The 14,415-nt window shown below is 58.0% G+C and overlaps 1 protein-coding gene across 2 annotated transcripts; it reads left to right on the forward strand.

Annotated features, from left to right (window-relative positions):
- Window positions 1-1,600: 1,600 nt before the first annotated feature.
- Window positions 1,601-14,231, forward strand: PTBP1 (polypyrimidine tract binding protein 1). 2 transcript variants are annotated; one of them, XM_074337372.2, is made up of 14 exons: window positions 1,601-1,731; window positions 4,754-4,784; window positions 8,026-8,101; window positions 8,320-8,492; window positions 8,586-8,903; window positions 8,983-9,093; window positions 9,165-9,339; window positions 9,583-9,660; window positions 10,305-10,453; window positions 11,488-11,521; window positions 11,931-12,023; window positions 12,117-12,333; window positions 12,547-12,624; window positions 12,720-14,231. In XM_074337372.2, the coding sequence occupies exons 1-14, from the start codon at window positions 1,724-1,726 to the stop codon at window positions 12,850-12,852; spliced, it is 1,674 nt and encodes a 557-aa protein (XP_074193473.1). In that variant the 5' UTR covers window positions 1,601-1,723; the 3' UTR covers window positions 12,853-14,231. The 2 variants fall into 2 exon arrangements, with proteins under 2 accessions (XP_074193473.1, XP_074193474.1); XM_074337373.2 differs by lacking the exon at window positions 9,583-9,660.
- The last annotated feature ends 184 nt before the right edge of the window (window positions 14,232-14,415 follow it).

Below are 14,415 nucleotides of genomic sequence, written 5' to 3' on the forward strand. Positions count from 1 at the left end.
ACAGGTGGTTGGTGGCGGTGTGGGGTCTGTTGGGCTGCAAGGTCAACTTGGGCTAGGGCTCTGAGCAAGACAGAGGGTCAGAAGTGGGTTATAAAATGATTTTGATGGTTTAGACCTCCACCAACTGTCAGCTGCCCCTTTTCCCTGGGGCTGCCAAGTTTCCCTCCCATCCCCTGCTGTCAAAGGTGTGGGGGGGAGGCGGGACACTGGCACCAGAAGGAAGATGTGCAGCTGGCCCTGGTGGTACCCACAGTGGAGCTCAGGCAGGAGTTCGGGAGGGAACAAACCCACGAATCCACTCGACCGGGACATTCCTGATTAGCGATTCTGGGGCTTCAGATGTCCTGAAGCGAGAGGGAGAGCCAAAGCCCACAGGGCAGAAGGCTCCGTGGAAAATGGTAGCTGCTCCTAATCCCCGGTAGCAATCTGGCTCCTAGTCTTCTGGGCCAAGTCCAGGCCTGCACGGCCCTGAAAGTGTCCTCATTGCCAGGTCTCTGCTGGTGAAATGAAACCAACCTGAGGCAGGGCGTGCTGGCCTCATCCCAATTTAGGGAAACGAGAAATGTCATTGCTTCTTCCTTTCTAGGCGGTGCCAATTAAAACCCCCTTTTCAGCACGGGAATACAGCAAACTAAAATCACAACAGCTTCCTCTGTTTATTCAACTTCTACTCCGCACGGGAACCTGGCCAAGCCCGGGATGCTCATTGGCTCCTGGCGCTTCCAACAGCAGTGGGCCACGGGAGCCTCCCTCGCTATGACTCTTCTGACCCCGTCCAGACCCTCCTTCCCGCCCCCAGCTGGCCCTGGTTTCCTGTCACCCGCAACCCTATTCAACTCTTCATGGAATCAGCGTTCTTGGGAATACATTTTAGGGTGTTTTTCCTGCTGCTGGGATGAAGACGCGCCCGGTCCTGAATGCCCCATGACGGCAGTATTCTGCTCTGCGTCCCGGGCCTCAGTTTCCCCATCCCTGCAGCCAGGGAGCGGACAGCGGGCGGCCTTCACTGCTCTGAGACAAAGGACAGTGGAGGCGGTCCCTGACCACAACACGCCCGCAGGCTCGGTGGCTAGCAGGGGGAACTGAGCTCTAGCGCGTCCGGGATGCGTTAAGCGGCCTCCACGTCCCCGCGTGCCAATGTAGCAGTAACTTTTGCAACGTTCCCACAAGCAAGATGGAGCCCCATAGGTGTCCTGCCCGACTCCAAGATGGCGACTCGCCTACCTTTGCTCCCACGCCCGAAGACGACGACCCCTGCCCGTTTGCAAGATGGCGGCAGCCCGGGGGAAGCACGCTTCCCGCCGCCTGACTCGCCACGTACCCACTCTCAAGATGGCTTCCCCCGCAAAGCCCCACGCAGGGGGGGCTTTGAGCTCGATCACTGGCTCAGGAGTTGTCACGTGCTTCCACCTTTTCTTCCCCATCCCCGATTCTACCGACCGTTTCCGCCTTGAGCTCTGACGGACGGCCGCCTTCTCCAATGGTCGCCTGCCATTCCCCTTGGCTCCAACCTTCGAGCGGCCTCGTAGCCATTGGGAGACGCCGGCGGGGCCCACGGTACTCGCCCCGCCCCCTATCTGCAGCGGGAGCCAATGGGCAGAACGCGCGGGGGACGTGTTCGGGCGTCTCCGCCATTTTGTGAGTCTATAACTCGGAGCCGTTGGGTCGGTTCCTGCTATTCCGGCGCCTCCACTCCGTTCCCCGCGGGTCTCCTCTGTGTGCAATGGACGGGTGAGTCGTGCCTGTCCGCACTTCCCACCGCCCTTCTCGTGCCTCAGCCTTCCTTTTGCCGCCGCCTGGGTCTCTTTGGGACGACGGCCCGCCTGCCGCTCCGCCCTGGGCCCACGGGCGCCTCCAGGCTCCTTCCACTCCCCGCAGCCGCGAGAGTGGGGAGAAGCTGCCGGGGACGCGAGGCGGCCCGTGTGTCCCGGGCCTGGCGTCCCACGAGCCCAACCCTTCCCGACGCCCTGCCCGTTTCCGGTCTCCCCGCGGCCCGTCCCGAACGCACGCGGTGGCCGCGCGGCCCTTCCCGCTTCCCATCCGGTCCCCGCGCGCACGCGCCGCTTTTCGCGCGTCCGTGTGGCCCTTCCGGCTCCCCGTATTTTCTTCGCGCGCCTGGTGTGGCCTTTACCGCTCCCCGTCGGGCCCGCACGCGCGCGTGCGCAGTTCTTCGCAGTGGTCAGTCCTCCGTGCGCGTGCGCGGTCTTTCCCGCCGCGCGGACTCTGCGCTCGGCCTGCCCCGCCCGTGGCCTTCTCGGGCGCGGCAGGGAGACGCCGCCCTCCTGCCCGGAAGGGCGTGGGCTCTCCTCCGCCCCCGCCCAGCCCCTCCCGGGGCTGCCCACAAAGGACCGTCGCGCGCCCCGGTTCAGCTCCAGTGCTGGGGGACGAGTTGGGGAGGGACCCGCGCGCCCCCTTTGTTCCTGTCTGCTGGGGTGCTCCTGTTCAACAGTTCCTTAAGCACGGACTGACTCCCCGGGGCGAGGAGCTCCCAGGCTCCAAATCCCGCGGAGCGACCCACGTGGGCCGGAACGACAGGACCCCGAGTCTTCCGGCAGTGTAGCCGGCCAGGCGGCCGGCCACCTCCCAAAGGGCGCCCAGACACACAGCTCCGGGGATTGTGTGTGTTCCGGAAACGCGAGAAATGGGCGGTGGGACAGTTGCCAGAACTATTAATTTTTTCTGTTCTAAGGCATCATGGTAGACTTACTGAAGTTAAAGAGGTTCGCTTCACTTTGACGCCGAGATTAGGGCCAAGCCACAAAGCTGTGTTTTGTTGGCAGAGACATGAGTCTGTCCAGTTTGGAGACTCTTCTTTCAGATGTTTCTGGTTTGGGGAAAACGATCAAAGTTGTTAAAAATGAAACTGACTTTAAACATTGCTTTTGTGTCTTGCGTGTTAGGCTTTTTTCATTTCCCCTTGGGAGTAGGGTTAAGTGCTGATTTTTAAAATAAGTTTGAGTATTCCAAAGGCAGTTCTGGTTATCTTTTTTGATCTGGAGCTTGGAAAGCCCTCCTTCCTCCCTTAGCCTGACCTCCTGTGGGGTGTGGTAAAAATGCCCAGAGGGTCACGTGCCTCTCTGCCTTGGGTTTGAAATGATAGGTTTCAGGCTGAATTAAATCCAGCCTTCTAGAAAAATTGCTGCAGCATGAGGAACATGATCTCATGGTCTGCCTTCCGTTTTGGCTTGGATGGACCTCCCCCCACCCCACCCCCCAGAACCCCTTCCCAAGGCCGTGGGTGCAAACAAGTGGGTACTTAATTCTGCAGGGATATCATTGTGGAAAAGCGTTTTCTCCGTTGTCTGGTCAAGTTCTTCCGTTTTACCTCCTACCTGAAGGACCATTATGGGACGGTTCCATCCCCCAGATGTGGCTTGGAGAGCCCAGTCCTAGCTGCAGCCTCTTGGAGGTTGTGGTTACCTAGGCAGCCAGGCCCAGCTTTCCGCTGAGCAGTTTGTTTGGCCTGCCTTGTCTTTAGAAGGTTTGGAAACCTTTTCAGGAAGAGCCATTTTATTTAAAAAGCTTACTACGTCTGAGGCTCTCTCAGAGCAGGAAGCAGTGAGCCACCCTGGGAAGCTGCGTGCTTTTCATTCTTTCAGTTTTTCTGGGAGGTTTTTCTTTGGCTCCCTAAGGTGTGTGTGTGTGTGTGTGTGTGTGTGTGTGTGTGTTTAATCTGACACTAGTCCACAGTCTCTTTTTGTAGTGAAGAGGGGAAGGCCCTACAGTGGAGGTAATGCGGTAGAATGTTAAGTGAGGTGCAGATAGCAGGACTAGGGCCCAGTGCTTGGGGTCATGCTGCTCCAGGGATGGGGGGTGGGTTGCTGCCTTGCCTCTCATAGGGCAGAAATGAAGGGACTCCAGAGGTAATAATGCAGATGGCTGTCCCAGTCTGAGATCAGCCATACCCTGGCTGGGCAAGAGGGACATACTTGTGTGACATGGGAGGCTCTGGTCACAGACCACTAGGCCTTGGCAGCCAGGTGACCTGGTGGGGTGGGGGGAGGTGTTGCTAACTCCTCCACCGTGAGTCATTGAGGACCTTTCCAGTTTACATTCACCACATAGAAGCCCTGGACGGTTCTATGTGTGTACTGAGAGCTAGTCCACAGTTGAGGCCCTGGGTATGAGGAACTTGGGCAGCCATGGTTTCTTCTCACCTTCCAGCTAGGCCTTGGGCAGGGAGAAAGTCCACTCACTAGGAGCCAGGTTGATGAATAACTTGGGGTAATTTTACTGATCATTTCAACCCATCTGCCTCCCTCTGAGGGAGCCTGCCATTGTTTGAACTTGAGTCCCCTTCTTGTCCCCCTGGAGCTCTGACCTCAGGGCCTTGTGAGTTGCCTTCTCATTGGCCTTGCTGCTTGAAAACGTTCCTCAAGTATTTCCAATTTTTAGAAAGCAAACAACAGCACTTGAACCTTAACAACAAGCATCAAGTGTCCCTCCTGGGGCTTTTGGAGGGGTGTCTTTGTCTTCTGTCTTCAGACCTCTAGTGGAGAGGGCCAGAGGCGGAGCCTGGGGTCCTGCTGGGAGGGAGGGGAGCTGGAGGACAATGATGGCTCCTTTTCAAGTTGAGATTAAATGGACGACAGCTCACTTCCCTGCCCTGCCCAAGCTCACTAGTCAGCAGGGCCTCAAATGGGGGGGTACCTGTGTAGCCAGGGGAGCCCCTCATCGGCAGGCCATCTTGGACAGCCTGGCAGCAGCTACTGCGGCACACCTGCTAACGTTCTCCTTTTTTCTCTCCCTACAGCATTGTCCCAGACATAGCAGTTGGTACAAAGGTAGGCATTGCTGAGTGCTTCTATGTTGGCTGGCTCAGCCTCTGGTCTTGGGCTCCCATGGCCCAGTGTGCATGGGACGGAGGGTTTGGAGGCCAGGCGCTCTTCACACACTTTTCCTTTGCTCTGCCAGCGTCCAGTCCATTCATTCTAGGCTGAGTGTCTAGCCATGGGGGTTGGGTGACTAGAGTGGTAAATGCACTTTGGCCTTAGTTTGGGACCCCTCTTCCCTGCCCTCGCAGAGTCCTGGGATGTGCCAGGGGGCTGATGAGGACATTTGCCCAGTGTTCTAAGTATTTTTGGTCTGATGTGGAAGAGGTTGAAATCTGCTGGTACCCCAGGCAGTTTGTGGCGTGGGGGTGGAGGGTTCAAAGAGGCTTCCTTGGATGGCATCGTGGTTCGGATAATTTTTGGTTTGAAATCCTATTTTTGACAGGAAGATGGAGGCTCTGCACCCCTTCGGTGCCATCCTCAGTGCTGGTACCTGTAAGCTGCAGGGAGGCCAGGGCTGGCAAGCGGGCTCCACCGGAAGGGGGAGTATGGTGCTGGTCCTCCTCCCAGTGGAGGCCCAGGCCTACTTGCACCCTAGCTGTCCTGGGGGTGGACTGAACACTGCTGTTGACTTGCTTATGGGGGCTGGAGGTCTGCTGCAGAGGCTTGGTCAGTGGGCAGTGGTGTCAGGCGGGGCTTCAGGCTTTCCAGGTGGAGTCTTGTCTTCACACCGCCTGTCCCGATCTTCCTGCAGATAAAACCTGTTTGTTCGGTGGTGGGAGCAAGGGAGGGGGACTTGCATCTGAAGCATTTGTAACCATCACAGAAAGTGTCTGGCTTCACATGCTCCTGGGGTTTCCAGCTGGAGCAGCTGTGCCAGGGGCTGTCCTCAGTGGTCCCTCCCGGCACAGCCCCAGGGGATCTGTTTCCAGAATCAGACCTGCACAGGACAGGAACCCAGAGGCGCCGGTGGGAAAGGCCCTCTGCCAACACAGCCCTGTGTCTGTCCGCCAGCACACCAGGAGGGTGGCACGATGGGGTTCGGGGCAGCATTGTTTTTCACCCCAGTTTTAGAATGAGCTGTGTCATAAGTAAGAGGTGTCAAGGTTAGCAATGCTGAACTATTGGTTACATAGTAAAGGTCCCTGTGGACGCTGGCGGGAACAGGGTGCACCTGTCATTAGCAGCAAGTGCACTGTTCAGAGGCTCTTCCTGTTCATGCTTGACTTTGGGGGAGGTGCCTATGGTTGCCAGCTGGGAAAAGCCCTGTCTGCTGGATGGCCTGGCCAAAGGTAGGTGAACCGTCCCCCACAGCCTGGACCAGCTGTTCATAAGTCACACGGCCTATAGGTCTCAGCACCTGCTATGGCCCAGCCCATGTCCCCCAGGGTTCTGCCTTCAGGCTGTCTGTGCCCAAGTGGGTAGTCCCCTCTGAGCTGCCGGTCACTGCCTGTACCTGGGTGTTCCTGTGCTTGGGGGATGCTGCTTAGCAGACCAGCCTTGTCCTGAGGGATGGCAGGGGTTAATGTGGCCTAAGTGCCCCCCCAGATGTAGGCGCACCAGCCCATCTGCCACGGGGACATGATTAGGGCCAAGCATGCCAGTGCTCCAAGGAAATGACACCCCGCCGGCACTAGTCAAAGGCAACAGCCAACATGCCCGTTGTAAGGTTGTAGGTTGTGCTGACACACAGGAGTCATGCAGATACCTGGCTTTTGTCCCGCTGTGGTGGGGGGCCTTTGTGAGCCTGAAGGGGGTGGGGGGTGTCAGGGCTCTGCATCCAGAGACAGGGAGGGTCTTGCATGTGCCTGTCCTTGGTGCCAGCGTGCAGTCCTGGGGCTCACTCTGCACGGTGGCTTTGTCCTGCACTGCGGATCCTTGAAGTGTGCGAGGGGTGTCCACTCACTGCTGTGGAAAGAGCTCAGTGTCACAGGCACTCAGATCCCAGCCCTCTAAGCAGCAGTCTGACTGCGTGTTCCTCGGCTCCAAGTGCCACGGGGCATTTGAGACACCCCTTCTAAGCCGCGCTCTGGCCCTGAGGGACACTAAGCGGGAGCCGCTATGGCTGCTCACCCAACTTGGGGTCCAGATGTGGGGACGTGCCCACAGCAGTGAGCCAGCCACGGTTGGCGTGGCCATTCCCAAAGGGCAGTTTGTAAGCCTCCAGTTCCCCAACAGGTCTCGACAGCCACCTGTGGCAGGGTGGGAGTCTCAGGGCTTCTCGGGCACCTCAGCTCTGGGCCATAGGAAGATGGGAGGACTTGGGTGGAGATGATTGTGCTTGTGAGAGTGACAACTAAGCCTACAGTTGGCGGAAGGGCAGCGATAATGTGTCCCTGAGAAGGGGCAGTTTGAGGGAGAAGAGGTGAGGCTCTGAGAGCTGGGGGCCAGGTGAGCTGGTCTCCCTGTGGGGTCAAGGGGAGCCAGAGGGCTTTGGTGTGGGAGCCCTGTCAGGACTCTGGGCCACACGCTCTGGAGCCTGTGAGCTCTGGTGCTCAAGGTCCTGTTCCTAGTAGGCTGGCCCTGGGGTGGGGGCTGAGTCCTGAGTTTTCGGGACTGGGGTCTGCCTGCCCCTTGAGGAGAGTTGACTGTCCTCAGCCTCACCTGGCAGGACAGACACCCACCTGCTAAGTGCAGGGTCAGTCTAACATGATTGGTGAGTTAGTGCAATGAGTTCAGGATTCAGAAGTAAACAAGTTTCTGGAAAGAAGACCGGCAGTTCTGGAGCTGCCGTCGGCGCCATTTACATGGTCACTGGATAGTCACCGGATAGCATCGCCCGCTCACGGAGAGGTAGTGTTTCTAGTCGTCTGTGAGTGACGAAGCTGCAGCTCGGGTGTCCTCAGACGGCTGGAAAATAGGCCGAGCAAGTGGCTGCCGTGACAAGGGGGCTTTGTTCTGAGGATGTGTGACAGTCTTGAGTGGCGGGCTGAGCCCCACATGGATGGTGGCATGAGCTGTGGGCCTGCCATTGGGCACCTCAACAGGCCTGTTCGCAGACATGGGAAGGGTGCCGCATAATTGGGAGGTGGTGACACCTGAGCCCCCTGTAGGTGACAGCCTCTACCTTGGGAAAGGTCCCGGGGGTCCTGCAGGGAAAAGGAACTGTGTCCCGAACTCAGGACCACAAGGCCATTGCAAGGGTCATGGTAAACTAGCCAGCTTGAGGGTCAAGGGCATTCTGGGGTGGGGGGGTCTGGAGCCATGGTGTGGGGCCACCTTTAGCCCTGCTCCAGCATGCCCTCTCTTCCAGCGGGGATCGGACGAGCTCTTCTCTGCCTGTGTCACTAACGGACCCTTTATCATGAGCAGCAACTCAGCCTCTGCAGGTACCTGTTCACCCGCGGCGGGGCTTTCCTGTGTGTCTGCCTGTGACTGTGAACCCCCAGTCATATGCAGCCTCACTCCCTGGGAGCTGGGGGTGGTGGGTGGCCCCAGGCATTGGAGACCACTCGCTTCCCCCATCAGGGAGGAAGCTGATTCAGGGGCCTTGCTTTATGGGAGCCTGGGAGGTTCTTGGTGCCATACAAACCACCCCTCTTCTCAGCAAACGGAAATGACAGCAAGAAGTTCAAAGGCGACAACAGAAGTGCCGGTGTGCCTTCTAGAGTGATCCATATCCGCAAGCTCCCCAGTGACGTCACTGAGGGCGAGGTCATCTCCCTGGGGTTGCCCTTTGGGAAGGTCACCAACCTCCTGATGCTGAAAGGGAAGAACCAGGTGTGTGCCCATCCTGGGAAGGCCCTGCACCTGCTTTGGGGGCACCAGTCTTCTGGGGTCTCACCTGTCTCACACCCCGCCCCTGCCCATCAGGCCTTCATTGAGATGAACACGGAGGAGGCCGCCAACACCATGGTCAACTACTACACGTCGGTGACGCCTGTGCTGCGCGGCCAGCCCATCTACATCCAGTTCTCCAACCACAAGGAGCTGAAGACGGACAGCTCGCCCAACCAGGCCCGGGCCCAGGCCGCCCTCCAGGCTGTCAACTCCGTCCAGTCAGGGAGCCTGGCCCTGGCGGCCTCAGCCGCCGCAGTGGATGCTGGGATGGCGATGGCAGGCCAGAGCCCAGTGCTCAGGATCATCGTGGAGAACCTCTTCTACCCTGTCACCTTGGACGTCCTCCACCAGGTAGGGCCTGGATTCCCAGGCGGCAGCGTAGGTGCTAGTGCTGCCGGGTAGGCACAGGGTGACTGTCCCTGTCCGGCAGATCTTCTCCAAGTTTGGCACAGTCCTGAAGATCATCACCTTCACCAAGAACAACCAGTTCCAGGCGCTGCTACAGTACGCTGAGCCCGTGAGCGCCCAGCACGCCAAGCTGGTGAGTGCCCGGCCCCACCCCTGCCCACCACCTACCCCAGGGCTCCAGCCACTTACCGCTTGTCCCCACAGTCCCTGGACGGGCAGAATATCTACAATGCCTGCTGCACACTCCGCATCGACTTCTCCAAGCTCACCAGCCTCAATGTCAAGTACAACAACGACAAGAGCCGAGACTACACCCGCCCTGACCTGCCCTCTGGTGACAGCCAGCCCTCACTGGACCAAACCATGGCTGCAGCCTTCGGTAAGATGCCGGCGAGGTGCCTGGACTGCTGTCTCATGGGGGGCGAGTACATGTAGCTCAGTCTCAGTGCCCAGGCCCCAGGAGTCCCATGACGCCCACCCCGCGCCCAGGGAGGCTGGCGGCCAGAGTGCCCGGCTCGGGTGGAGCGGTGGGCCCACCCGCTGGGTGTGGGGCACCCGCTGGCTCGCTCTGCCCTGGTGGGGAGGCTGTGGGTGCGATGATTAGTGTCTCGTTTGTTTCTAGGTGCACCTGGTATAATGTCAGCCTCCCCGTACGCAGGAGCTGGTTTCCCTCCCACCTTTGCCATTCCTCAGGCTGCAGGTACTCAAACACTGGGTCCCACGGCGACTGTGCATGCCCACACCTCGTCATTGCCGCCACGCGAGCTGACGGGCGCAGTCACGGGGGGAGCCCACCTTCCTGGGCGCGGGCCCCTGGCTTCCCTGAGGAGCCTGGGCAGGGCAGTGGTAGGACAGGGCTGTACAGAACCGGCTGACCCCGCAGTCTCTGGTCTGGTTCCTTCAAGCACCTCCCGGGCGAGGACGCGTGCGCACGTGGTTGGAGGGCTGTGTCCCTAGTAGGTGAATTTGAATGGCCTGGTAAGCAGAGCGGCATGAGCCGGGAGGGCACACCCGAGCATCCCTCCTCGGGGCCGGGTGCCCACCCGTGTGACAGTCATGAGCCTGCTGCGTCCTGCCCGGCGTGTCGTCTGCATGGTGACGGGCACCTGCATGCACGCACGGCCGAGGCCGCAGGCCTGATTGTGCATCCCCGGAGCCGGGACTTTGTGCTGTGGGCGCATGTGGCCGTCCAGACCCAGTGCAGCCTGAGCTGGAGGAGGAGGCTGGGCCTGCCGGCTGAGTCTGGCCCCTGCTATTTCCTGCATGAGGACTGGCAGGAACACGCCCCCTCTTGGCAGAGGTCTGGCACTGCTGCTCATTTTGTGACCACCTCTCCCTCCCCAGGCCTCTCCGTCCCCAACGTGCACGGGGCCCTGGCCCCTCTGGCCATCCCGTCGGCAGCAGCAGCTGCAGCTGCAGCGGGCCGGATCACCATCCCTGGCCTGGGAGGCGCTGGCAATTCCGTCCTGCTGGTCAGCAACCTCAACCCTGAGGTACGTGGCTCTTGGGCTGTTCATCCCGGAGGCATGAGGGGACTGATGCTCTCAGGTCTTAGTGCTTCCGTCCCCCAGCGCTGCAGGCCCTCCTCGGCAGCGCCGTTGTGCTTCTGTGTCCTCTTGCTGCACCAGGAGTTGTGTCCCTTTAGCATCCAGAGTTCACAAAAACATTTGTAATATGTTGAGCTAAACAAGCCTCTGTTTGAGGAGGTCTCCAGGCACCTCTGCTCTGGAGGACCTGGCCTGCACTGCTCCCACCACCCGGAGCCACTGTCCCCGGGATGGCCCACCTGCCTTGTCTCAGGGCCAAGATTGCTTGGAGGGAGCTTGGGTGAGGTCCTCAAGGCTCAAACACTTAACTCTCAAGATGGGATTAAGCTCAGCCAGCGTCTCTGGGCTGCTCTCTCACCTGTCTGACCACTCCTGTGACTTCTTGCCTGGGGCGGCTGGCGCCTGTCTGAGTTAGACGCTCTAGAAGCCTCACTAACAGACTCCACCCCTCATGCTTGTGTGAGCCTTTAGACTCTCCCGCAGCGGTCAGCAGGAGACGCCTCTGGGCCCACGCAGAAGGCCAGAGGGTGTGCGTCTCCTGCTCGCTGCGCGGCCCGGTGTTTCCGGCCAGCTCCCGGTGGCCCTGTGACTAGTGTGTGTGTAGATCTGACTGAGGGGACACTGCCGATTTTCTTATGTATTTACTGACCTGTGTTTTTTGCTACTTTTTTTCTTTTCTCCCCTTCCCCTCTCCCAATTTTTTTTCTGATCCGGAATTTCTTTGCCAACTGACTGCACGGTCCTTCTGCTTCCTGTTGTTGCTTGAAACAAAACAAAACCATAAATAAATAAAAACAAAATTCCCCCTCAAACCCTGCTCTCCGGAAACCAACCTGCCCTTGAATATTAACATCCTGACAACTTCATCATCCATCAACCTGCACGCCTGCGGGCTGCCTCCTCGCGGTGGACGATGGCAACTCGCCCCTGACCTCTCCCTTTCCCTGTCCCTCGCTGCCTTGCTCTGCTGTCCTCTAAAGAGAGTCACACCCCAAAGCCTCTTTATTCTTTTCGGTATGTTATCATTCACACTTTTATTACCTTGTTTTCATGTAATGGAGGTTATTTTTACGCCCTAAGTTGTACTATGAGTTTGCGGTTCTGCCCCGGTACGGTTTGCCTTCGGTTTGCATATTTATTTGGATCTGCAGACACGCATGGTTTAGCGCCCTGCATGCTTTCGCAGAGTTAAGCGAGTTGGTAGCATGTAAAGTGATGGCTCTTTGCAATTGACCTTTTCCTGGATTTTACGACTTCTCTGCTGAAGGTAGTCCTCCGGTAATGTCCCTGTGACTAGAGACAGTTTCCTAGAGGCAGAATAGCAAAGCTCCGGGAAGAGCCAGTGTGGGGGTGGGGGTTGAAGGGGCTGGAGGGGAGGCGGCAATGGACCCGGACTCAGCACCCTGTCCATGTGCTTTTGAAGGCGTGTACGGTGACGTGCAGCGAGTGAAGATTTTGTTCAATAAGAAGGAGAATGCCCTGGTGCAGATGGCAGACGGGAGCCAGGCCCAGTTGGGTAAGGGGCTGCTGAGGGTGGGGCGGGTGGGGCAGGGGTGTGGGGGGGGCATGCCTGTGCCTGCCAGTGGGGTCACCGGGCTCCCCTTCGCAGCCATGAGTCACCTGAATGGGCACAAGCTGCATGGAAAGCCGGTGCGCATCACGCTGTCCAAGCACCAGAATGTGCAGCTCCCCCGTGAGGGCCAGGAGGACCAGGGCCTGACCAAGGACTACGGGAACTCACCCCTGCACCGCTTCAAGAAGCCAGGCTCGAAGAACTTCCAGAACATCTTCCCGCCCTCGGCCACCCTGCACCTGTCCAACATCCCGTATGTGCCACCTGGGGTGGGGGGCTCTGCCACTACTTGTTGAGTGCCCCAACATGGGGCAGGGTGTTCTCTGATTCTCCTGAACCTTCACTATGGTCTCTCCCGTACCCCACTTCCAGGCCCCCAGGCCTCTGAGAACTGCCGTCTGGGGAATGGCTATGGCCTTGGTCTTCCCCAGAGGGCAGGTGACTCAGGGTAGCGCTCTCCCCACAGGCCCTCCATATCAGAGGAGGATCTCAAGATGCTCTTCTCTAGCAATGGTGGCATCGTCAAGGGGTTCAAGTTCTTCCAGTGAGTACCAAGCCCATCTCCTGCCCCTCCCCCCACAATGTCCTGACCCATCCCGTCGCCCCCCCCTTGCCCCCCTCACTGTCCCCATTCTGCAGGAAGGACCGCAAGATGGCGCTGATCCAGATGGGCTCAGTGGAGGAGGCCATCCAGGCGCTCATTGAGCTGCACAACCACGACCTGGGCGAGAACCACCACCTGCGGGTGTCCTTCTCCAAGTCCACCATCTAGGCCCCACCGCCAGCACCAGCCTGCCGGGCGCCCCGGCGACAACTTCCAGCATTCCACAAAAAGCCACTTTAAAAGCAGCTGAAGTGACCTTAAAAGACCAGAGATTTTATTTTTTTAAAGAGAAATCAGTTTACCTGTTTTTAAAAAAATTAAATCTAATTCACCTTGCTCACCTTGGGGAGGCAGGGTGCTGGCTGCAGGCTCTTGGTGGCTGTGCACAGTGCCCGCTCCCCAGGCCCCTCGCCTGTGCCTTCTGCAGCCTGCGGGTGGGTGCTCCCAAACCTCCACTTGGCGTTCTTGTGCCTTAAGCCCGCTGCTCCCGCAGGGCCTTCTTGTGGTAGCAAATGCGTAGGGGTTTGGGGGCTCGGGACAGCCTCCTGCAGGGATCATGTGCCTGGTGTGGCGGGAGGCCACTGTGCAGGGGCTGCCCACACCCCAACCCTCATCTAATCAAGCGTGCGATCCTCCCCACCCCGGCGCTTCAGCTTGGAGCTCGTCATGCTCTGTTGTGCTTTGACGCAGTGTGCACACCTGTGCCTAGCAATATCTCCAGTTGACCAAATATCCTAATCTTTCTTCATTTATATGCAAGAGAAATAGTTTTAAGTAACTTTTTATATAGCAAGATAAAAATGGTATGAGTGTAATCTAAATTTCTTCCTCGTATGACTTTGTATACTGTATTTTTTATTTTATTCCTTGTAATGAAGTTACAGGGCGGGATCTAGTTTCCAGGGCAGATGCCATGGGTGGGCTGGGGAGCCGGGGTCCTTCTAGAAGCCCCAGGCCTCCATCTGAGACCTCTAGATGCCTTACACCTAGCCTCTCTGTCTCAGAGGACAAGCGCTCTTAAGCTTTCAGGTTTTAATTTTCCTGCAAACTTTGGACCAAAGTTTTGTTTCTGTTCTTTGCTTCTAATGCTGGGACCCCAGAAGGTGGGACAACGGCCCTCAAGTCTTAACTGTCTCCTTTTCCTCGCGTCCTGCACTCCCTGCTCCAAGGGGTCCCCCTGTGCGCAGACCCCATGCTGGCCAGCCCCTCCCTTGGGGCTTGGACCCCTGAGTTTCCATGTTGGGGTGGGACAAGGGTGTAAATATTTATAATTTTTTATACCTGTTGTAAGACATGAGGGGCAGCAAACGCCGTTTTTTATGGTGACACAGATGTATATTTTGATACCAGCAATTACAGGCTCAGTATTGTGACGAGTACGGCACATTCCACTGCCCGCCCAGTGGCTTATAATGACTTGTAATGCGGAGAACAGAATTAAAGTGATTTTACAACAATGGCCTTTCCCAAAGGCGTTCTTCTGTTCGTCATGTAGAAGGCAGTGGCCAGTCTGTATGGACTTTGAATAAATTCTGTCCCGCACTCCATTCCTCTTCATGGGCTGCTTATCTTCACTGCTGTCTGAGAATTCATACATCTCTGCCCCCTCACTTATCACTTGGGTAGCTTGCTTGGGTGGGCCCTGCTGAGGTGCATGGGGTCCTGCCTGCCCCAGCAGTGGCCTTCCCTGGGGTGGGGGGGCGGGGGGGGGTCATCTGCGCTTGTGTCTGA

This window comes from Rhinolophus sinicus, chromosome 15, assembly GCF_057876585.1.
Source record: "Rhinolophus sinicus isolate RSI-liver-muscle chromosome 15, RSI-T2T, whole genome shotgun sequence".
Taxonomy (NCBI): domain Eukaryota; kingdom Metazoa; phylum Chordata; class Mammalia; order Chiroptera; family Rhinolophidae; genus Rhinolophus; species Rhinolophus sinicus.